Consider the following 23,500-nt stretch of genomic DNA (forward strand, 5'->3'; position numbering starts at 1 on the left):
TGGCCTTTTGTGTCTGGCTTCTTTCACTTAGCTAATGTTTTTGAGGTTCATTCATGTTGTAGATGTATCCATGCTTCATTTCTTTCATGGATCGATATTCCATTATGTGGCAACACCATATTTATTGTTTATCCATTCATCAGTTGATGGACATCTGGGTTGTTTCCACCTTTTGGCTCTTGTGAATAGTGCAGCTATGAACATTTCACGTACAAGTTTTTGTTTGAATACCTGTCTTCAGTTCTTTTGGGTTAATATTTAGAAGTGAGTTAATTTTTTAATAAGGTATAAGACTTAGGTTGAGGTTCTCTTTCTTTTTTTTTTCTTTGCCTATGGATGTACACTTTCTTCACCTTTTTTTGAGAAGGCTCTCTTGCAAGGGCCATTTTAAACAATATTGTAAAGCTTTTGGAGAATCACTAGAATTTCTTTATGTATACAGTAATTTTGAAGAAAAGCAAAAGAATTTGTAATGGAGCATTGTAAAGATAGTTTGGTGGGTTTTACTGGGGTTTTCTTTATATTATATTTGTGAAAGTTTAGGCTGGGATGTTTCTATTACAGACAAAGCAATTGTATTTTCTATGTATTGAGGTGATGAGGGAAAGATAAAACAAGTGAGCCACGAATAGTTTTATCCCATGGATGACAGGAAGCCATTTAAGGTTATAAGAAAGACACATAATCAGATCAAATTAAAAGATGGAATTTAAGAACAATAACTCTTGGTAGGATGGAATAAGGGCTCTGGTCAGGCAAGACTGATACAAATGTGTAGAAAGGTTTTCACACCCGGTTTAAGTGAACTCGCATGCATTATCTGTGGCATTTCTGACTTAGAAGCTTGAAAAACAACTTGAGAAAAATCAGCTTCAGACTAATAAAACTGGTACCATTTTACATATACTGCTTATGACTTGTTAGTTTTTGTTGAATTTTTTTAAGCTCAAGGACCTAAAATCTTACTCTTGAAACTAGCTTGAGGAGAAAACTTCTGTTTAAAGAAGTCTACTTAGCTGCTATCTTTAGGGGCCTATTAATATTGTTATTTTCCTTAGACTACTTTATTCCCCACCTCCCAGAAAAGAATATTTTAACATTAGTGGGTGAAATTTTAACATTAGTGGGTGAAATATTTTAACATTAGTGGGTAAAGTAACATTAGTGGGTGAATTAGTGGAAATCAAATAACTTGATTTCCTAGTCTTAGTAAAACTACTGAACTTTATTACAAAATACTATGAAAAAACTTCTGGGTCAACTTTTTAGTGAAGGAGAATAGAGTGTATGCATTAATAAGTAATGATTACTAGAGTAATCATTAAGTTTAAAGTTTTCACTTTGGAAACCCAATTTTTCACTTGATATTGTACGAAATTCTGAGAAATGGTAGGAAATTACTACTTGGCTTGCCTTATCAGTCTGTTAGTAAGTTTGCATTGCCTTCTAAGCAAGTGTGAAATTCACCTGTTTCTTTAAAACTCATGTAACTTTTTATTATAACAATAATGTATTTAAATGCTTTAAGTTACCTGTAGGACTGATTTTTAACCAAATCTTTAAGCAATTGCTTCTGTAAGATGTGCTGTTTATCCCATTGCTAACTTTATTCCCTGGCACATTGCTGTTTCCCTGGGCCTGTACCTTCCTTAGTGTGAGAAAATGTTATGTTCTCTAGGAAGCTTCCCCTTGTGATGGATAGAATCCTTTTCATTGGGTTATAGACACCTCTGAGCTACTCTAGGAGCTCCCAGAAGGATTTGATTCAACATTCCATCCATACCTTTAGTACAAGGCCTGGCACATAGTAGATGCTCAATAAATATTTTTGAAGGAAGGAAGGAGGACCTCTGACATATATTTATATACAGCACGTTATTTAACTGTGGCCCATTTATCATTATTTCAGACTAATTTAGGAGTTCTCTCTAAGCATAGAAACCACTTATTTTTATATTGTATAAGCAAATTTATTAGGTTGAGTAAAAATTCTTTAGTCTTTTCCTTTTGGTATCCTAATCTTCCATAATGGTATTTGGTGATATGTGTCTTATGGGTAACTATATAATTGAGATATAATTGACATAACATTGTATATGTTTAAGGTGTACAATGTGATGATTTGATACATGTATAGTGAAATACCATAATAAGGTTAGTTAACACAGCCTTACATCACATACTTATTTTGTTGTTGTTATGGTGAGAACATTAAAGTTCTACTTTCATAACAGCTTTCAAATATATAATACAGTATTGTTACTATAGTCATCCTGCTGTACCTTAGATCCCTGGAACTTATAACTGAAAGTTTGTACCCTTTGACCTACATCTCCCCATTTCCCCCACCCCTCAGCCCTTGGCAACCACCATTATACTCTCTGTTTCTATAAGTCTGATGTTTTTAAATTCTACATATAAGTGAGATCATATGGTATTTCTCTTTGTATGACTTACTTGACTTAGCATAATGCCATCTAGGTCCATCCATGTTGTTTCAAGTGGCAGAATTGCCTTCTTTTTTATGGCTGAGTAATATTTCATTGTGTGTGTGTTTCACATTTTCTTTATCCATCCATCTGTGGATGGACACTTAGGTTGTTTGCATGTCTTGGTTGTTGTAAATAATGCTGAAAGCTTCCCTTATTTTTTTTCTGAATTATGTTTATTTCAGATAATCTTGTGGATCCTAAGTTTTTTCCAGGCTTGAAATAACACTTCAGTCTGTAGTATTTGGTATGTAAAATTGCAAATAATCAGTTGTTGCTTATGATTGGCTTAAAAATCTGTGTAAAACTCTTAGTGTTGAGTATCTAGGTATAGAAGAGCACCAAAATGGCAAACTAGTGTTCTTATTCTTTATTTCTATATCTTTCTTATAAATTCTCAATTCTTATTCCAAGTACATAAAACTTTGAAACTTCTTGTATTAAAAAGCCATGCTAAATAAGCTTTTTAAAAAAAAAATTTATTGAAGTATGGTTGATTTACAATGTTGTGTTAATTTCTACTGTACAGCAAAGTGATTCAGTTATACATATATATATACATTCTTTCTCATATTCTTTTCCGTTATGGTTTATCATAGGACATTGAATACAGTTCCCTGTGCTATATAGTAGGACCTTGTTGTTTATCCATTTTATATATAATAGTTTGCATCTGCTAATCCCAGACTCCTAATCCATCCCTCCCCCACCCCTCTCCCCCTTGGCAACCACAAGTCTGTTCAATAATGAGCTTTTGAAGTTTTAAAAAGGTCAGAGTGTTTTGAGTCATTTCTAATCCTATTTCCCCTTTTTGGTGTCATTTCCTCAATTTTGACAGATTCTATAAACTCTGAATTGTTTAATATTTAGGACAGAATGTAGACGAAAAGTCTCAAAATTTTGTAGCCCTCTTATGTTTTATGATATGTTTCATTGTAAAGTGGACTAGGAGGCAGAAATTGTGGCTTTGAATATTGCCTATGACATAAGCAGTGTGATTTTTGTCAGGATGTTTAATCCCCTGAACCTCCAGATTATTAACCTCTATCTCATTGTGTAGTTGCAAAGGTAAAATAAGATAGAAAGGTGTAAGAGCATGGTATAAACCATATAAAATGTTACATGTATATAATACGTTCTTTTATTATTAAAACGGGTGGTTAGATACATTTTCCTCTTTACCTTACTCATCTAAAAATGCATTCATCAAGAGTTCTTTAAACTCTAAGCTTTTACTTATCAATGTTTCTATTATCAGTTTCTTAAACCAGTGCTGGGACAACAAAATGAATCTACTACAACAGTTCCTTGCTTTTTGCTGTGTTTTAAAAATAAAATTAGTTTATAAGCATCAGCAAATTCAGTTAGACATAAGCTTATTATCTAACTCTGTTCCTCCATTAGGCTAAATAGAGCTTTTTGGGGTTGAGGAATAGGTTAAAATCCAACTGAAGGCAATATTTGTGGAGTCTCTTTTTTAAAAATGACTTATTCATAGCCAGTGACCTAGTGTGGTAAACTAAACAGAATTGATTTCTTTATTAATTGATGTCCCATTTATTGAGTACCCACTTAGTCTGTACTTGGCCAGAGCAGCATGACATTTACTAATATATGTGAGTTTGTTTGTTTGCTTTTTTAAAAACTTTCATTCTCCTTGAAAGTTTTATCTGCTAGCAGTAAACTATTTTAAGGAGCTCAAATGGCCTTATTATAAAAAGCTTCTAAGAAAACTATGTTCCAAAGATTGGTTAGACCTTTAGACTGCTGATAACCCAGCTGGATATGAAAATAAGTTTCTTACAGTTGGTGCTGTGTGCACCACATTTTTGGATAATAGCAAGATGATGATAAATACCATAGGCTAGGGCTTCCTTGGTGGCGCAGTGGTTAAGAATCCACTTGCCAATGCAGGAGACACGGGTTCGAGCCCTGGTCCAGGAAGATCGCACATGCCGCTAAGCAACTAAGTCCGTGCACTACAACAACTGAGCCTGCGCTCTAGAGCCTTTGAGCCGCAGCTACTGAAGCCCGTGCGCCTAGAGCCCACGCTCCGCAACAAGAGAAGTCATCCCAATGAGAAGCCCGCGCACAGCAACGAAGAGTAGCCCCCGCTCCCTGCAACTAGAGAAAGCCCGCGCACAGCAACAAAGACCCAACACAGCCATAAATAAATAAATAAATAAAATACCATAGGCTAGTGCCAGTCTAATAACAGTGTAGAAAAACCTAATTTTTGGAAGAATATAATATGGCCAGGATCATTCCATTAATAGTGGATGTTATACTAAAAAGAAGAAAAAATGGCCATGTATCCTGTGGAGAACACATATAATGATCAGATATTCATTCTTTAGTTGAGTGTTTTCTCCCAATTTTTACATTAATGAATTAGGATGTGGGAGACTCAGTTATAGAAAAGCTTATTTTTCACATTTCCTTCACTGATTAGTTGCTTTCTAGTCAAAAAATCAGAATTTCATTAAAGCCATATGATATAAAGTGTTTTTAACCATATTTCATGAATTTTTGGGGTAGTACACTAAAATAATTTAGGTAGCTTTTAGAATGTTCTGCATGAGATTGATGTTGGCAAGTAAGAGAAAACAGTTTTAACATTGTTTTGCAAAAATTATTTAACAGAATAAGTTTACATTTCCAGGACCAGAATTAATGCAAGAATGTTTAATGTTTTGCAGTGAGTTTACTTGGGCTAAGTTGAGTCAAGGCAGCTTTAGAAATGAATTCTATCAGAGAAGACTATTATTAGAGATAAATACAGTAACCTCACTGGTTGTTATTGTGCTTAAAAGATGAGATCAGGTATCTCTGGTCTTTATCAGGGATTCAGATCCCTAAGAAAAAGGTGGCCCTTGCCTTTTCCCTTCTGGATCTACCTAGAAACTATTCTGCTGAGAGGGAATCCAAGACTGTGAAGAATCTGCAGAGTTTCAGGTCCACAGATATTTCTCTCCCCTTAGTTTTCTACATAAATAGAAAAAAAATACTTGGAATTTTTCACATTTAATTTCCCTTATTATGAAGTGATTCTTCTTACTAGGCAAATAATCAGTTGAATAAATACCATTTTGTAGTGAGAATGTTTTTTTCTGTTACCCAGTCATTTATATTGAACAGGTTGCATTTGTTACCACCTGTAGAGAAAATTGTGTTAAGCAAAACCGTCTTTACAATTTCTTTTTTAAAATTTGTTTCCTTTTATTCTTCCTTGTTGCACATTTTTTGCACTTTCTACATTCAGTTCAAAAGAACAACTAGGTAAAGGGATACACTAATCAGTGGTGTCCTGTTCTCTTGATTTAGGCTTTTGCCAAATCACATCTAAAAGTTAGAGGAAGCATTCCTTCAGTGTGCAGTGTCTGTTACTCTCTGCTAGGTCAGTGATACTCTAAATGTGGTCCAGGATCCGGTGCCAGTCTGCAGACTGCAGTCCGTGACAAGTACAGAATATAATATTAAGTGTTTAGAAACTTCGTGCAGTTTGACGTTGCCGTGATATCTAAATGCATTATTTTGTATTTTACAAAAATACTGGTTTACAGCAAATTGGAGAAAGTCCTTCACCACAGACAATCTGAGAAGCACCAGGTTAGATGACTTCATCAACTTCTAGCACAAGCCATCACAGCCTGGGGCTGGGGATGGATGTTAAATAACTGTCCTGTTGATCTAGCTACAGTTGGTTGATTAGGTGCTCAGCTGTAGCAAAGCCCAAATGAATTTGTTTCCCTGGCATAAAGTCAAGGATTATCCTAAGTGTCAGTAATAATTAAATGAATCAGCTGTTCCTGTGGTTTCTGAATGGCTTTTTATTTTTTCTTACTTGGATTTGAAGCACTATCTGCTAAAGTTATATAGTCTGGCAAACTTAGTAATTCCTACATTTTCCCTGGAACTTATTGAATCATTTGAAAAGCTTACAACTGTGTTTCTCTCATGTGTTAATAAACTAAAACTACATTCACTATAAAATAGTGATCATTAAATATAGCCAGAGTTTGGTCTAACGTAAAAGCATGAGTAAGAGAGGAAAGAGAATCTCCACTAACAGTAATCACTAATTGTGAAAATTTGCTGTCTTAGGTGTGACATTTTACTTTTGGATATTTTGATCATTGCTCCTTTAAAAAATTCATATAGCAGTTGATGACATTATTATAATTGAACCACAAGTTTCCACTAGCTCTGAAAATATCAATTTCCAATTTAGCATTGTAATCTAAGATATTTTTACCTTAAAAAATTGTTCTAATATTTTTTGAAAAGCTACTTTTTAAAGAAAGTTGCCACTGTTACTCTGAGGGCAAAAAAAAAAAAAAAGTGCTGCATGACCTATGTAAAATTTGAATTTAATAATGAATTTATTATGAATGTCCTACTTTCTGTTTATTAATGCAGATAGCAAGGAGAATTGCAGACTTGAAGCATGAGTTCAGATGCTAGCCAAGGCGTGGTCACTACTCCTCCTCCTCCCAGCGCGCCTCACAAAGAGAGGTATTTTGACCGCATCAATGAAAATGACCCAGAATACATAAGGGAGAGGAACATGTCTCCTGATCTACGGCAAGACTTCAATATGATGGAGCAGAGGAAACGAGTTACTCAGATCTTGCAAAGTCCGGTGAGTCAAAATAATTTGAAGGCTATAATTTTTCTTCCTCTTTGGAAACCTTAATACAATGATACTCTCAGGTTAGAAGAGGGGTGGAGGAAGAATGACTAGTTGTCCCCAATCTTTCAGAGGCAAAATAAGCACCTAATTTATAAATATAATTTGCAAGGCTTCAATAATAAACTAGTATCGTCTTGGTGGGATAAATTTTCTTGAGTGATTTCTGAGTGTAATGTTTCATTAAAGGGGGGCAAAAGATGCTACTGAACTCAAGGATGCCCATTACAGACTGAATATCTGTGAAGAAAATAAAGGTATGAGTGAAGTGTTAGGAACCAAGAAATAGATACACCCCATGAACATACTTTCTTCTTCCTTTGGGTATCTTGACACTCAGAGCAGCATAGGAAGACTTAAGGTTCATGAGGATGTCTGTGATTTGGCAGCCTAATGTTACATACACCTAATGTAGGCACACATATGTGCATACGCACCAAACTAACTAGATTAAACATGGATTCTAACCTTAACTCAAGCTGAAAATTCTGTCCGCACAGTAATATCCAGACTTTGTAAATCATATTCAAGTGATTTGTTAAGTTTCTTACAAACCTTTAGTGGAATTGTAAAGGTCACATATAAGTTTTAGAAAATGAGTGAACAGCTTGATTTAACATGCAAAATGAATTCATAGCTTTATGTATAATGAAGATCATGGGCCCCTTAAGACAGAGTTCAGCATACATAGACACACGATGCCCAGGTTGGGGTTATATTAGATTTCCAACTTAGGCACTGAAATAAACACCAAGACATAGAACTGCCTGAGGTGGCCCTGGTGAATCATTTTTGTTGTGTCCTTGTGGATTTAATCACAGAGGCTGAGTCCAAAGCCAAAGGGGAATTCCACTCCTGAGTAATTCTCCTATATCAGTGGCCTAGATAAAAGCAAGTACAAGTTATAAAAGCAAGGCAAGCTTTGAGGAATTTAAGTATAGCTTAAATGTAAAGCTATCCTTTAAATAAACCCTTAAAGAACCCTTTTCCCAATGAAAAGGAGACTAACCAGAAAATTCATCATGAGGGACTAAAAGTTCAGTGCCTTCTTTTATGCAGACTAGTTTCTATGTTTATAAATACTTGAAGAGCATGCTAATTATATAGATATATTTCCTTCTATAAAGAAACTCCACTTGAAGAACAAACTCATTAGCCAAAGGATTATGGTGATATATAGAATAAAGTAACTGAAAGAAAGAGATGAAGTTCATATTTTGTTCAAGATTATTACATATTGAGACTTCTTTGGAAAGTGCTCCAAAGAGGACCATTCAATTCTAACTAAAGTTTAAAAGGAAAAAGTACCAAACTACATTTCTATGCCAGGGTTTTTAAAAAATAATTTCTCCACTAAACTAAGGACAGTATAACAGTGAGGAGATTACCTAATGTTTTTACTTGTGTATTGCTACTTGTAGATTGGCTTAAGAGTATCAATTTTACTTATGCCCAGGGGAACTTAATGAAAGAATGGGAAAGGGCAGGTATATAGATTGTCATTTCCATGTTCATATAGCAAGAGTGATAACTTTTAGCCCAGAGAGAAACAAAGAAAATTTAAAAGAATTGTGGATTGATCATTTTTTTCCTAGATCTTTGCTAGTGAATTTAAAATCTTGTTTGTGAAAGACTTGGAAAAGTATATACATTTTGTCTTTCAGCCATGTTTTAGGACAATGACTTTCAAATTTCTTTTAATACAACAAACTTTTCACCACAGGAGATGATATATGGTGGCCTGTATTGCTGAATAACAAAACCTAGCAGCTTAAAACAACAAGCTTTTAATAGCTTGTCATTTCTGTGGGTCAGGAATTCAGGAGCAGCTTAGCTGAGTGGATCTGGCTTAAGGTTTCTCATAAAGTTGCAGTCAAGACATCAGTCAGGGCTGCTGCATCTGAAGGCTTGACTGGGGTGGAAGTTTCTGGTCTTAAGATGGGTCACTCACAAGACTGTCAGCAAAAGGCTACAGTTCCTTGCCACATGGACCTTAACCTGAGGCTGTTTGAGTGTTCTCCCCCAGAGGAAGTATCTGAGAGCAAAGAGGAGCCTGCAATGCCTTTTATGACCTAATCTCAGACATTGAACACCATCACTTCCACCATATTTATTAGTTAGAAGTGAGTCACTAAGTTCAACCCATACTCAAGGGGAGAGGAATTAAGCTCCACCTTTTGAGGGGAGGATTGTCCACTGTCTGATCATAATGTATTTTAAAAGTATCACAGTCTGCCACAATTTATTTACCTTCCTTCCACATGCAAAATACACTCACCATCTCCTAACACCCCTGCAAAAGTTTCATCCCATTACAACATTAGCCTGAATCCAGAATATCATCATCTAAATATGGTCCAGGTATAGATGATACTCAAGTGTAATTTCTTAAGTACAGTTCCTCTCAGTCTATAGACCGGAGAACTAAAGAGACAAGTTATCTGCCCCACACACACCCAGTGGTAGGACAGGCAAAGATAACTGCTATAGACATTCCTGTTCAAAAAGGGAGAAAATTGGGAGTACAAAGAAGTCACTGGTCCATAGCAATTCTGAAATTCGTCTGGGCAAATGTTCGGCAGTTCCCTTGATGAAGACTCAGTCCTTCTACTTAGTAGGAATCAGTCTCCCTAGTTCTTGGCTCTGCCCTCTGAGCTTTTGGTTCCACTCTCTGAATCATCCTTCCTTTTCCTTAAAAGGTAGCCTGTGTTTGCAACTGTGTATTTTTCTCACCCTGTTTCCTTCTTGTAGAGGTTTTAGAGTTCAAAGACCTCTTTCCTTTTTGTACTCTCTTTGTTTCTTTAAGTCCAAGCTTGTAATGTTTCTGTGAATATAATCTTCTTAAAACCTTTGTGTGTCTCCTGTGGATATTGGGGTTCATTCTGTTAGACAAAACCCATAACCAATAAAGATCAAAATCAAAGGTATTACTAATTCATGTTTGTAAGAAACAAATTTGTAATCCTTCTATTTTAATTGCTGAGTTCATTTGGGAAGAAAGGAAATCAGGAGAGAAACTAATAAAAGCAAAGTATAATACTTTTTTTTAAAGCACTTACTATGTACCAGGCACCTATTATGTATCAAATCCTATTTAATCCTCAAAGCAACTCAATCAAAGAAGTATTACTATCCCTAGTTTACAGTGGAATAAACTGAAACTTAGAGGCATTAAACACCTTGCAGAAGTTTTTACAAGCTTAGTTAAATGGTGGGGTCTGTATGTAAACTCCAAAGCTCACACCCTTACCCACTAGGCTGTACCACTTAAAGCATTCAATAACTATGAAAAAATTCCACTCATATATTATTGTTTCATTCTTCTTCAAATTCTCTTGCTCAAGTTAATTCAACCCAACTCAAGATGAGTTTCGAATCATAAGACATTTTGGTGTCTGTAAATTTGGATAACAAGCGTGACACCTTATTGCCTTGAGCTGAGAAAATACGAGCAATTTGTCTCATCCTAACTCCAAGTTATTACTTCTTTCTAGGAATTTCACGGCCTTTTGTCTTTTTTTTTTTTTTTTAATTTAAGAAAGTATTTGTCTTAGAAATTAAGGGCTGGCGAGTAAACTTGTTTAGCTAGAGATTTTGTTAATGCACTAGGGAGAATCCATAAGTTTTCTTTGACCAATATATTCCTCATATATATGTCTCTGATGACATATATATGATTGCCCTTGTCTCGGAATGAAGTGTCCAGGGCAAACTGTTAGAATTAAATGATGGACCTCATCAAAGTTAAAGAATCATGTAAGTTGAAAACTAACAGCACATTGTGCATAGTAGATATTTAGTAAATTCTGAATACATGGATGGATGGATATATGAATAGCTGAGTGGGCTTTGAGTCATTAAACACTTGAATGTTGTCCAACAAGCTCCTACTGAACTTGACTGCTTAAATGACAATCAGTTGGTGGGTTTCAGAAAAAGAATGAACGTTCTTAAGCCATATCACTATAAGAAGCAATTTAGACTTGTTAACAGAAGTGTGTAATGTTACTCTGAAAGATAGGACAATAGGAGTGTAGGTGGTGATTGCTCAGGCACATGACACACTAACATTTCTTAATAAAAGGGCAGTGTGTAATGCTTCAAACTTATTTTAAAGGTAGCAGAAACTTCAAAGCCATATACATGTTAGAATATCACTGTAATCAAGGCCTAAAATGTTAACAGATCACCTCAGTTAGAATAGTTGGTCAAAATTACCATGATTTATCTGGTCACTTCGGAAGCTGCAGATGCAAGTATTCTTTATTAACTTTGTTTGCATTTTTATTTCATACCAGCTTTAAGAAAAGATATTATTCTAACCTTTAGCTTTATATTACTTGAGACACATAGATAGAGGAGAAAGATCATCCAGAAGAAAAATGGGTTTATTTGTGTTTTCTCCTTTCAACAGGACCAGTGGTAATCTATTTCCAAATGAATACATTTCTTAATGGAGAAATTCTAAGTAAGTTTGTTATGCTCCTAATCTCACTTTAGGAGAGATCTAAGAACATAATTGCAGGGTGCCTTGGGAGCAGCAAGTCCGTAATCTGTTTTTCTTTTTGCTCCAGTTTTTCTTTCTAGTAATTATTATGAGGTAGAACATCCAGATGCGGATATTTAAAATCCAGTTCTGATACTTATCAGTATTCTGTTAACTGATTTTCGTAAGTTAGACATTACTTATAGGTCAGTCTATGTAATTTTTTTTAGCCTTAACCAAAATAATCACATCAAGTCAGTTTCTTTTATCAAATTGGTTCTCTTTTCTGTGATTTAAAAATAAAAAATCTTTCATCTATTGCCACTTTCTCCTGAAAGTTCTGATCTTAGATGCAGAAGCCTTAAGATCTGATGTTTCAAATTACTCCTACTTTTGGTGTATAGTATACATGAATATGTATATACTTAAAGTATATACTTTAAGAGTATACTTAAAGTATACTCTGACCTTACGTGAATCTCAAATCTCTGAATCTTTTGTGTTTTTGCAAGTTTATTTTTATCCATACCTTTATGAATTCAAAGTTTACAGGATCACTCCTTCAACATTGACAGGAGAAGTATCAAATGAAACGGGTGAGATTCAGAGAAGGCTTTAAAGGCAGGCACCCTCTCTCTAACTTAAACATTTTGTTTTTCACCTAGTGATTTTTTTTTTTTTAACCACACTTTTTTGGACATGTGTTTGATGAGAGAGCTGTCCAAACTATAATGTTCTGGGGACAAACCAAGTTTTCAAGTAGGATTTTCTTTGAGTTGAAGAATTAAATGACTTTTCAAAAATGTATAACCTTCTGTGAAGATTCATTTCTTATTTTAAAAAACTGAATTTCTCCCATTAGGTGATGGACAAGCCTTATTACACAGGAGGAGTTTCTCATTCAAGTGACAGACTGTTAAGACTGTTTTCTAGAACTTCAGATTCCAGTGCTAATAACCTATGAAATGGATCTTTGCTATCATTAACTCAAGAGGAGATCAGATTCTTTGCATTCTTTCCTTATATCTAGGAAAATATAGAAGAGAAGCTCTAACTTACGATTATAATAATTGAGCACTGAATAACTGTGTCCAGGAGACTCTAGAAGTGTGAAAGACACAGTCCCAGCCATCAGATATTACTGTATAGTAGAGTATGAAAAATAAATCACAATCATGGTAGCTACCCTAATTGTAGTATAGGCAAATGTTAAAATAATTCAAAGTGGGGTGAGAAGAGAAGAAGTATGGAGATCCCTCCTAACTGTGGTGATTAAAGGAGAGACTTCAAGGAGAAGGTGACATTTTAAGACGAGTGTTGAGTAAAGGGTAAGAATTCATCTGGTAGAGGAACAGTAGAAGCCAGCATTTCCATTTGATGAAATACAGTGAGCAAGGATAGAAAAGTACAAGTTGTGATCAGAGAATACTCAGCAAACCTCATAGGCTACCAGAGCATGAGGTAGTAATGGGAGATACAGCCAAAAATTGACCTAACTGATTGTAGAGATCCTGGAGTACCAGACTATTGTGACCTAAGTTAGAGGTCAGCCCATTTTCTCATCATTTCCAGTTTTAATCTGTTTATATAAATGTTTTATACATGCATATATGCATATAGTGTTTGTTTTGGATCTTGGCTCACCACCACTTAATAGCTATGTGACATTAGGAAACTCACTTAACTTGAGCTTCACTTTTCCTTGTTGGTAAAAATGGACCTCACATGGTGGTTGTGACAGTTTAATGGAATAACATAAAAGCATGTGGTGCAGTGCCTAGCACATAGTAGACAACTGTTTTTGTGGAAATGTATACATAGGGTTAAATACAATATCACTAACTTAAAGCATTTTTATGCTTTTGTGACAACACTTTGAAGATTATAATCATAATTCATTAGACTATATTTTGGTTTTTGAAGGCCTTAAAGAATCTATCACCCCGATGGCACTCTGCCTTATTCATGTTCATGTATTCATGTATTCAGGAACTGCCTTCTCTTCTCTGTTCTTCTCTATCTGAGAAGGAAGACGGTTTATGCTGTAAAACCACATATGTGTATGTGTTGTTTGATATTTTAACCTGACTCTTCTCTAGTAGAGACCCTAGGGAATTGTTGGTTTAATCTGACTTCAGAAGCCCCAGCATGTGATCTTGCTGCCCTGCTTATAAGTGAGTTTCTCATTCTGCTTTGGTGGGAGGATTCCTAGCTATAAGAGGGCAAGTTTTGGTACTCCAAGATCTGCTGTATAATTTTTTTTGCTTTATCTATCATTATAACCTAATGCTCTAATCTAGCCTAAGAGGTTTACTCATATTTCTGATCACAGCACACCTGCTGCCTTATTAGTTGTACAGGCATACCTAAGAGATATTTCAGGTTCAGTTGCAGACCACTGTAATAAGACAAACGTTGCAATAAAGTGAGTCACACGAATTTTTTGGTTTCCCAGTGCATGTTAAAGTTATATTTACACTATGCTGTAGTCTATTAAGTGTGCAGTAGCATTGTGTCTAAAAAAACAATGTACATACCTTAATTTTAAAATAATGCTATTGGAAAAATGGCACTGATAGACTTGCTCGGCTCAGAGTTGCCACAAACCTTCAATTTGTAAAAAACACAATATCTGCAAAGTGCAATAAACTGAAGTGCAATAAAACAAGGTATGCCTGTGTTTGGTTTCAGTGATAGAACCCATCTCTGATAAAATTAGGCAAATATCTGTGCCCAACTGAGAATTCGAGATTTGAATCTTTATTCCATTTACTTGTTAGCTGTGTAACCGTGAGCAAGTCATTGCCTATTTCAGGACTTTGTTGTGAGATTCAAATGAATCAACTGTAAAGGACTATTTTATTATCATTGAATTTTAGTAGGAATATGATTAACTATCCACCATAAAGACAAGCAAAATTTTTATTATTTTAACGAAAGCTTAAGTTTACTGATAAATTTTAAAAACCAGCTGAAACAATTTTATATCATTAGTAAATTTTATACTGACTGTTTTATGGCTTAGGTAATTATCTGAACAATATTTCAGAAATATTTGAAACATAATAACTGAGTTATAAATGTTCATGACAAAAAAATATTAAATCTTTTGGAATAGAAGAATTCATATCTGTTGAAGCACTGTCAACTATATAAAAAGGCTGGGGACATTTCATTTACTTTGAAAATTATTTTCTTCTCCTATACTGCATAGAAGCAATTCACTAGCCTTAAAGGGGAAATTCATACTTTTTTCTTAATTAATTTCAGAAGGGCTTATACATTCCTCTGTGACACCATGGATCATCTCAAAGCTTTAGGATGGTACTCACCATACTATGGGATAAATGGAAGTAAAAAAAGCATTTTCACTGATAAAAAAAGCATTTGACCTGAGTCCTTGCCTCTGACATTTACCAGCTCTGTGACCTCTGTGAACGAATTTTTCAACCTCTCTTATTTAGCTTTCTCAATCCACCCAGCAAAAATTTCTCATCAGGGTCATAAATAGTCGTGATTCTCTTGAGCAACTAGTTGGGTTTTGTTTTTTTTTTCTTAAAACCCTTGTAAACCAGCATATTGAGCGATTGTGTTGATTCATGTTGGCTGCTGGAGACTTTAGATAAAAGTTGGCCCATCTCTAGCAAATGATACAATTTTATAGTATGCTCTTTGTATCTTAACCTCATTCCTGGCTCTATCTTACCTTCATATGCCTATTTTCTCGTTAGCTTGATTTTTCTTACCTATATTTAATTTATTTTTGTGTCATGTTAATCTATGGAATCTGCCTTAAATTCTTCCTGGAATAACATAAGGTGCATTCAATAAAATAAATTATGCCTACTTCTCAGAGCTATTGTGATACATACAGTAGGTATAAATTTTTTTTTTGCACTGAATCAAAGAATATTGGTTATAGCTGCTTTGAACTGTGGAAGGTTTAAATAGAGTTTGGTTTTGAAGGGAAGATGAAGTTTCAGAAGAGCATTTTGGCCCATTGCCAGGTATCTAGAAGTTTTCTGTAGTTTATATAAAGATAAATGAGTATATCTGGAAGATTCTTTTCCTTTCAGCCTTAAACATGGTAAAACACTCATGTTATTCATCAGTATGAATGCGTCCATCCATCTTATATGCAGCTCACAACCATTTTATGTTCACAAGGTCTTAGACATGTATTAATGGAGTTTTCTGATAAATGTAATGTGTCTTTGTAGAGAATATTTTATACGATAGTTTCTCCGGTTTAAATCATGTATTTAAGTGAACTAGATAAAAGTCAATGGAATTAGATGTTTAGAATTTTTTTATAATTATGCTAAGGATTTACATTTAATAAACCTTGAATTTGTAAAAGAAAAACCATGTTTAACTGGTATAAACTGCTCTATGAACTCAGAATTCAAATATGGTCACAACTAGTATTTTTAAAATTAATCATTCAAACATCCATTTGCTGTATGAGCTGAAAGTTTTCTAAAAGCAACACGAGCATGAGTCAGTACTGGTTCTAATATGTACTACTACCTCATAGCCTCACAACCACATTTCCACTTTCACCATGGGCTTCTCTGCCATTATTTGAATTTTTTTTAAAAGTTCTTCCTTCTGAAAACCTCAGAGGTATTCAGCCATCCTCTAAGCAAAGCTACGTCTAAGCAACTGCTCCAGGAGATCTTATTTCCAGCCTTATAGAGGAGGGCTACTCTCAGCGACTTGAAGGAGAGTCACTCTTCTAAGGAGGATTTCCCAGTGATCTCCATGGTGTTTATATCTACCCCTCTTGGAGGTAATGTTTCCAAAGCAGTTTTCTGCCTTCTCCCTCTTAGGTGAAGTGGGAACAAACTGAATTTAATTTCCAGCAGGGCATTCTGTTATACATGTAACCAATCTCAAATGGAAGAGCAAGGTCTAGATGGTTTATATTGCAAGAGTCTTCATGTTTAAGATGAATGAATATAAACATGAGCAAGAGAATAAATGATGAATTTAATAAAATAAGTGTTGGATGGGTGTGATAGAAATACAAAACCAGCTATTTCAACTAATGTGAAGGATTGGGAGATGTTTCAAATGATGAATCATATTAGCAACTCAAGGGTTACTGGAATAGAAAATTTTCTCTTAATGTTCAGTATTTTTATTTATATAAATACTGCTTCTGCCACACATACCCCGCCCCCCGCAAAAAACAAAAAAAAAAAAAGAAAAGAAAGAGAAGCAGCGCTCCAGAACAGGAACATACAGTACCCAAAGTTGGGGGGAAAAGTTCTTTCTTTAGCACAGTGTTGCATAAGGGGAGTAATCAGCTCTCAGCTTTTATAAGTTTGCTTGCAGAGTTTATAGAGCTACGGAATTGCCATGGAAACCGTAAAATGGAAGCCATGATTTACTATGTCTTAGTGAAAACTTTTGCTGGGAGTTGCTATAGTCAGAGTCATGCCCCATTCAGATAAGAACTCTATCCTAACCTAGATAATGAGCTGCTAGGCAAGGAATGGGTCTCTTTTTACATCAGTCTGTACTTGGTGCTCTAGTTGCATATTATTAACAAAGTTGCTTTTACCTATACCTGTCTATTATAGATGTTGTAATAGCTCATTTGCTTTGAGATTAAGAATGCCTAATGATTTTCCCTCCCCTGAAAGCAAGCTTCTTGCTTCTTCTTCCAGTGTTTTAATTTTATTGTTTTGTGTTTTATATTTGTTTTAAAATAATGTACATAAAAGCTATTCAAGAGAGGGATGGGGGAAGAAGACTGATTACATCAGAGCAAGTTATGTTTGGGTCGTTCTGCTCCAAGCGAGATGCATGTGCTCAGTGATTATTTTTGTGTATTACAGGCCTTTCGGGAAGACCTGGAATGCCTTATTCAAGAACAGATGAAGAAAGGCCACAATCCAACTGGATTACTAGCATTACAACAGATTGCAGATTACATCATGGCCAATTCTTTCTCGGGCTTTACTTCACCTCCCCTCAGTACGTCAGTTTCGTAAAGTTTAAAAGACCGTAATTTCATCTCTACTTTGTACACTGCACATTTCTAGCAGCATATTCTGATCTGGTTCAGACCTTAAGTTGATAACATCTAATAGTTAGAGTGACATAGTGTTAGGATCTCTTACTTTTTCATACCAACCAGACATTTATTAAACTTTGTGAGGATTACAAAATAGTTATAAAATGTGGTCCCTGCCCCAGATAAATGCATATTTGAATTGAGGAGACATACAGTGAATGCACAAAAGATTAAAACTGCAAGGTAACTGTAGAGGAAAAAATTACAAAGCAGCTCGTAAGAAATTGTCTAATGACCTTTTCTAAGTCATCTTGCCATGAACTCAGAGTTGGAATTGATTGTTGGCTGAAGTGGACTGAGAGAACTTTGTGGAAGAAGAGAGGCCTCAACTAACCAGACTTTAAAGGATGGAGCAGTTAGAACTTGGTGTAAAAGGGTTTAGGCCATTTTATTCATTCAACAGTTCTTTAGCGAGAGCACCAATTTGGTGGACTGAACACTAAGGATACCAAGAATCATAAGGCGTTGAGTCCAAGCACTTTACATCTCAGAGAGACATGCACAGAACTCACTGCTGTACCAGGGCAGGTACACAGAGTCCCAGACCGTCAGGGACTTTTCTTTTCCTTCTCTTTCTTCCTTTGTTACTTCCTTTTTTTTCTTTTTGGTTAAAGATTTACAAACAGGAATTCAACAAATTCAAATACTTCACAAATAGAGGAATGGTATGAAAAGAGACATGATGGTGGGAACGTGCAAGGTGAGGGTAGAACTCCTAAGTGGATCAGTATGTTGGGACATACATACTGGTTAAAGAATCTTTGAAAGAGTCCCAGAGTGAATTATAAGTGCTTGAACTAAAGTAGTAGTTGCGGGTAAAAGAAGGAAGAGATCAGTGAGAAGGGCATAGCCAAGGAAGAGGAGAGAAGACTTAGCAACAGGTTTGAATGTGGTGATGGCGGGGGTGGCGGATGGATGGTGAGAACGATGAGTTCCAAAATCACTCACTCTTCCAGCTTGGGAGAAACATTCTATCAGAAGCAACAGGAAATGTTGAGCTAGTTTGGTTCACTTTTTCTGTAACATTGATTATCTGTCATGTGCCATGCATCCTAACAAGAGTCCATAAGGGCTAAGGGAGAAGAGGTCCATGATAGTACCACACAGGCCTGGAAAAGAAGTCTAGGAAAGAGGTGGGAAATGGGATCCAGGAGAATGAAGACTGAGCGAAAGTTGAATTCAGCAATTGTGTCATTAGAGATCAAGACTAGTTTTTGTTGTTTGGTGAGGGCAGAAACCAGACTGCTGTTTGACTGCATTCTTAAATATTTTTTGTTTGAATAAAAGTCAGAAGAGGTATTAGAAAGGTACAATAGCTTTCTGTTGAGATCTTTTCATCATAAAATTAGCAATAACCTCAGTATTAGTAACGCTTTTACCATTGGGATCCTGTGACCATTTTTCCCCAGTGGTGTGAGCCTGACTCCCTAACATCACTCTCGAACAAGTACTAGATGAAACAGCAAGGCGATAGCTGATACGTATTTTTACTCTCAGTGTACTTCTCTGAAGGAAGATAAGCTAATGCAACATTGTGTGGGCTGATAAGGTTCAGATCATCATTTACAGGCTGGGACACTCTCGGACTCAGGCTGCTTCCTGGCAACTAATTTTCAGGTAAGGAATTATTTGACCTGAATCTTTCTCCACAATTTTTCCTCTTTTAGGTCTCGGCATGGTCACACCTATCAATGACCTTCCTGGGACGGATACATCCTCGTACATGAAGGGAGAAAAGCTTACTCGCTGTAAACTTGCCAGCCTATACAGACTTGCAGATTTGTTTGGATGGGCCCACCTGGCAAATACATACATCTCAGTGAGTCCTTCGTCTTTCAGTTCCTTTTTCTAAAATCCCAACTTAAAGGCAGCTATACTCTCCTCACCTTTACTCAGAAGTCTGGTTTTCAGGCCTTATTCTCTGAACCTAGCACGCTGGACCACAACCTCATCCTGATATAAACCTTATGTTTAAGGGAGAGGCTGCAGTTACCCCAGCGTTCTTCTCCATTTGTTATCTGCGTTGTTTCCTTAATTCAGACCAGTCACAGAACCTATCCAGGAAGAAATCCTCCTGGCAGAATTTTCTCTCTCTGTGTTAATTATATCTGGGAGTCAGTGATGTTAAAAAATGCTTTAAAAAGCACTTGGGGCAGGGAAAATAGAGGGGGCCAGGGAAGTTTCCTCTCTCATCTTTATTTTTTTAATATATTTTTCCCATTCATCATCATCTTGTTTTCATGTTGCCACACTTGGACACAAGACAATATTTGGAAGCAAAAAGTATGAAAATATTGTGTGATGAAAATGGCACAGATGTGAGGTGCAGTCTTCCTACAACTTTTCGTCCCTTCCTCCAGCTATTCCTTGGTTTCCCCTTCCATTTCCACCTTAATTCGTTCCTAGGAAGAGAATCTATTCTCTTTCCTTTGCCCATTTCCCCTTAATTTCCATATTGTATTGGGTTGAACAATGCTGGCATTCGTTTCTCCTGCATGTAGCTGACCCTAAATAACCTTAGAACCCCCAAAATAACACTTTTAGGTAAGTCCAGTACATGAGAAACTAATGTCAGAATTTTTTAGCAAGCACTTGAGGGCTTGAGGGAAGAAAACTTTTCAAGGAAAGTTTCATGTTGCACAGCTTTAATTTCTGCTTTGTTTTTCCCCCCAGATATCTTACAGTTATTCATTGTAAATATATTCCTAGTCATGTTTACACTGCAAAATATGAACACCTCATAGTAAATCTGTATTGTTTTGGTTTTTTTTCTTTCTCCCAGGTAAGAATAAGTAAGGAGCAAGACCACATAATAATAATTCCCAGAGGCCTGTCTTTTTCTGAAGCCACAGCCTCCAATTTGGTACAATTTTCATTCCTATGTTACTTTTTCTGTGATTCCTTGTACTTTTCTGACAGATTTTAGCTTTTAATACAGGACAGAACAAGAAAAGGTATGGATGGAAGAACATTTACTAGTGAACAGGGAAGAATTTGGAAAGCTAATGTTGATTTTTAAGAAAAGCTTTAGTGTTCAAGAAAACAGGGTAGTTGAAGAGCCTAATAAATGAATTGGTCTAATCAGTTAACCTATTCTTGTTTTGAAGAGAATCTTGATTTTTTTCACCCTGAACTCTCTGTAATTTGTTTCTTTAAAAAAAACAAAAAATAAAAAAACTACACACACACAAGTCTGTATATTTTATAGCTAGATTTAAACAAAGTTCAGTTGGTGTGAGTATAGGGTCTGACATTCTAGTATTTTATTTGTCCATGATTGTACCCCGAGCCACTGTCATTGGCCTCTAGAAAAGTAGGAACTACATTGGTTCTGGTGCTATAGTGTTAATTAGCAAATGAACATTTTCCAGCCAGTTCAGTAAATGCCAGACTTATCCAGACCTTCAGTGAAGAGCTTAAGTTATTCAGTTTCTTGGAAACTGTGCTTCTTGCTAAATGCTAAGTTTTCTTGCAGACTACCTGTTTTTGTAAATAAAATTTTATGGGAACAAAGCCACACCCATTCTTTTACAGTAGTTTGTGGCTGCTTTTATACTACAGTGGCAGAGTTGAGTAGTTGCAACAGAGGCCCACAAAATCTAAAATATTTGCTATCTGGCTTTTGACAAAAAGTTTGCCACCCCCTGGTTTAGCTCATGAAACACAGGAAACTTTGATGCACGTGTGCCAGTTAACTGTGTCTTTCTGATTTTTCCAGGTGAAAGTCAATATAATAGGAGAAGTGGTTGATCAGGGAAGTACTAATTTGAAAATTGACCACACAGGCTTCAGTCCCCATGCCGCAATCTATTCAACACGTCCTGATGTTAAGTGTGTGATACACATCCATACCCTTGCAACGGCAGCTGTAAGTCACTGAAGGGCCAAAATCAACAATGACCCTGGGAAGTGTAGTTTTTCATGGCTTTCATTACATGATACTTTATAATCTTCATTCTTTCAGACCCCACCGTTTGAAGTTATTTTCAAAGTATTAATCCTCTGCATATCCAGAAAGCCAAAGGCCCTTTGGAGTAAATGCTACTGTTCTAGGAAACAACTGGAGAGATAGCATTTGCATTTTTGAACTCATCAGTTTAATAATGGGGTCATTGAGTTCTTTAGAGCAAGGCTTCTTTCCTAATATCTGGCACAGCATGTAAATTGAGTAGTATCCCCAAAAGGTCTTTTTTTTTTTCTCTTGAAGAAGTGAAGAACTAAAGTGGGAGGTGGGCTGGAATGGTGAACACAGTGAATAGGCCAGCGCTTCCTGAGCTGACTGAAGAATCCAGTTCCTATGAAGGTGTAGTTAGTAACTAAGTGTGTTATCTTGGCATGAACCCAACCAAATAGGTATCCTCCATGAAGTGCGGGATCCTTCCAATTTCTCAAGAGTCCCTGATCTTGGGAGATGTCGCCTATTATGACTACCAAGGATCACTTGATGAACAGGAGGAGAGAATTCAACTGCAGAAAGTTCTGGGGCCAAGTTGTAAGGTATGTAGTAGAGTTTCTATCTAAGGAGCTATTTTTGTTGCTGTTACTGTTGATGAAAGCAGTGTGAGCTATGCCAGTTATTTAAAGTGATTGCTTTGGGATTCTATTTTAGGTGCTGGTACTCAGAAATCATGGTGTGGTAGCACTTGGAGAAACAGTTGAGGAGGCTTTTCATTACATTTTTAATGTGCAGATAGCCTGTGAGATTCAGGTAAGAAAAACTGTTTACCCCCCTCTTTTTTTGTTTTTTGCTTTGTTATTTGTTGTGTTGGGTATTGTGTTTACTTATTTCCAGAGTTCTATCAGTTGGTGGCTTTTTGTTTTGTCTTTTAAGAGAAGTTCTGCTTCACTTGAGTAAAAAAGGGTCAACTGAGGTATCTCTTGAATTGAAAACAGGAGGAAAGAAAATTAAAATTCATATACAGACACACACACCAAATCTAAGTTCTTCATAAACATCATTTTCCTCATAATCCTACTTTTTAAGATGGTATAGTTGCACATTTCTCCATTTTCACCCTCTAGTGATGTGGTGCTAATTGAGAAACAAAGGTGACTACCAGTTATCAGAGATCAGCTGTGCTGTGGCCACTTTTATAAAAAGTGTAAGAGCAGTGCCAGAAGTTTTATGAACTCATGAAGTTTCCAGCGATGCCACAGCCTCAGCCTCATTATTATAATGGATTACTTATTAGCCACTTTTTCCCCAGAGAAGCTGAATGCATTTAATGGCCCTAATTTCCCCCTTTAAGAAAAATCAGGGGCTTCCCTGGTGGCGCAGTGGTTGAGAGTTTGCCTGCCAATGCAGGGGACACGGGTTCGAGCCCTGGTCTGGGAAGATCCCACATGCTGTGGAGCAACTGGGCCCGTGAGCCACAATTACTGAGCCTGCGCGTCTGGAGCCTGTGCTCCACAACAAGAGAGGCCGTGATAGTGAGAGGCCCACGCACCGCGATGAAGAGTGGCCCCCGCTTGCCACAACTAGAGAAAGCCCTTGCACAGAAACGAGGACCCAACACAACCAGCCATAAATAAATAAATAAATAAATTAATTAATTAATTAATTTTTAAAAAGTCTTTCAAAAAAAAAAAGAAAGAAAAATCAAGCAGATTCTCTTGAAGTAAATGGTAATAATCTGAATTTATTGGAAAGACCGCAAAAAAGGGGGAAAAAACTTTTTCTACCAACTTGTCTTAACAACCACCTTTTTTTTTTTCTTTTTTGCTTTAATGGTCGCTCTTCTTCTCAAATG

General features: G+C 36.1%; 1 protein-coding gene across 8 annotated transcripts in view; it reads left to right on the top strand.

Annotated features, from left to right (window-relative positions):
- The window catches only part of ADD3 (adducin 3), a 122,557-nt gene that overhangs the window by 88,125 nt on the left and 10,932 nt on the right, over positions 1-23,500 (top strand). For 7 of the 8 annotated variants that reach the window (XR_014249253.1, XM_082408300.1, XM_082408304.1 and 4 more), the window contains exons 2-8: positions 6,909-7,131; positions 17,512-17,650; positions 19,418-19,569; positions 20,533-20,613; positions 21,469-21,618; positions 22,104-22,247; positions 22,360-22,458. Coding sequence is in view for 7 of the 8 variants with exons in the window: in XM_082408300.1 (XP_082264426.1) it covers positions 6,937-7,131; positions 17,512-17,650; positions 19,418-19,569; positions 20,533-20,613; positions 21,469-21,618; positions 22,104-22,247; positions 22,360-22,458 (960 nt within the window). In the remaining variant the exon portion in view is untranslated. Of the gene's footprint in view, positions 1-2,698; positions 2,737-6,908; positions 7,132-17,511; positions 17,651-19,417; positions 19,570-20,532; positions 20,614-21,468; positions 21,619-22,103; positions 22,248-22,359; positions 22,459-23,500 lie in introns of those variants that run through there. The other variant, XM_082408301.1, reaches the window with a different exon arrangement.

This window comes from Balaenoptera borealis, assembly GCF_965194805.1.
Source record: "Balaenoptera borealis genome assembly, chromosome: 10".
NCBI lineage: Eukaryota > Metazoa > Chordata > Mammalia > Artiodactyla > Balaenopteridae > Balaenoptera > Balaenoptera borealis.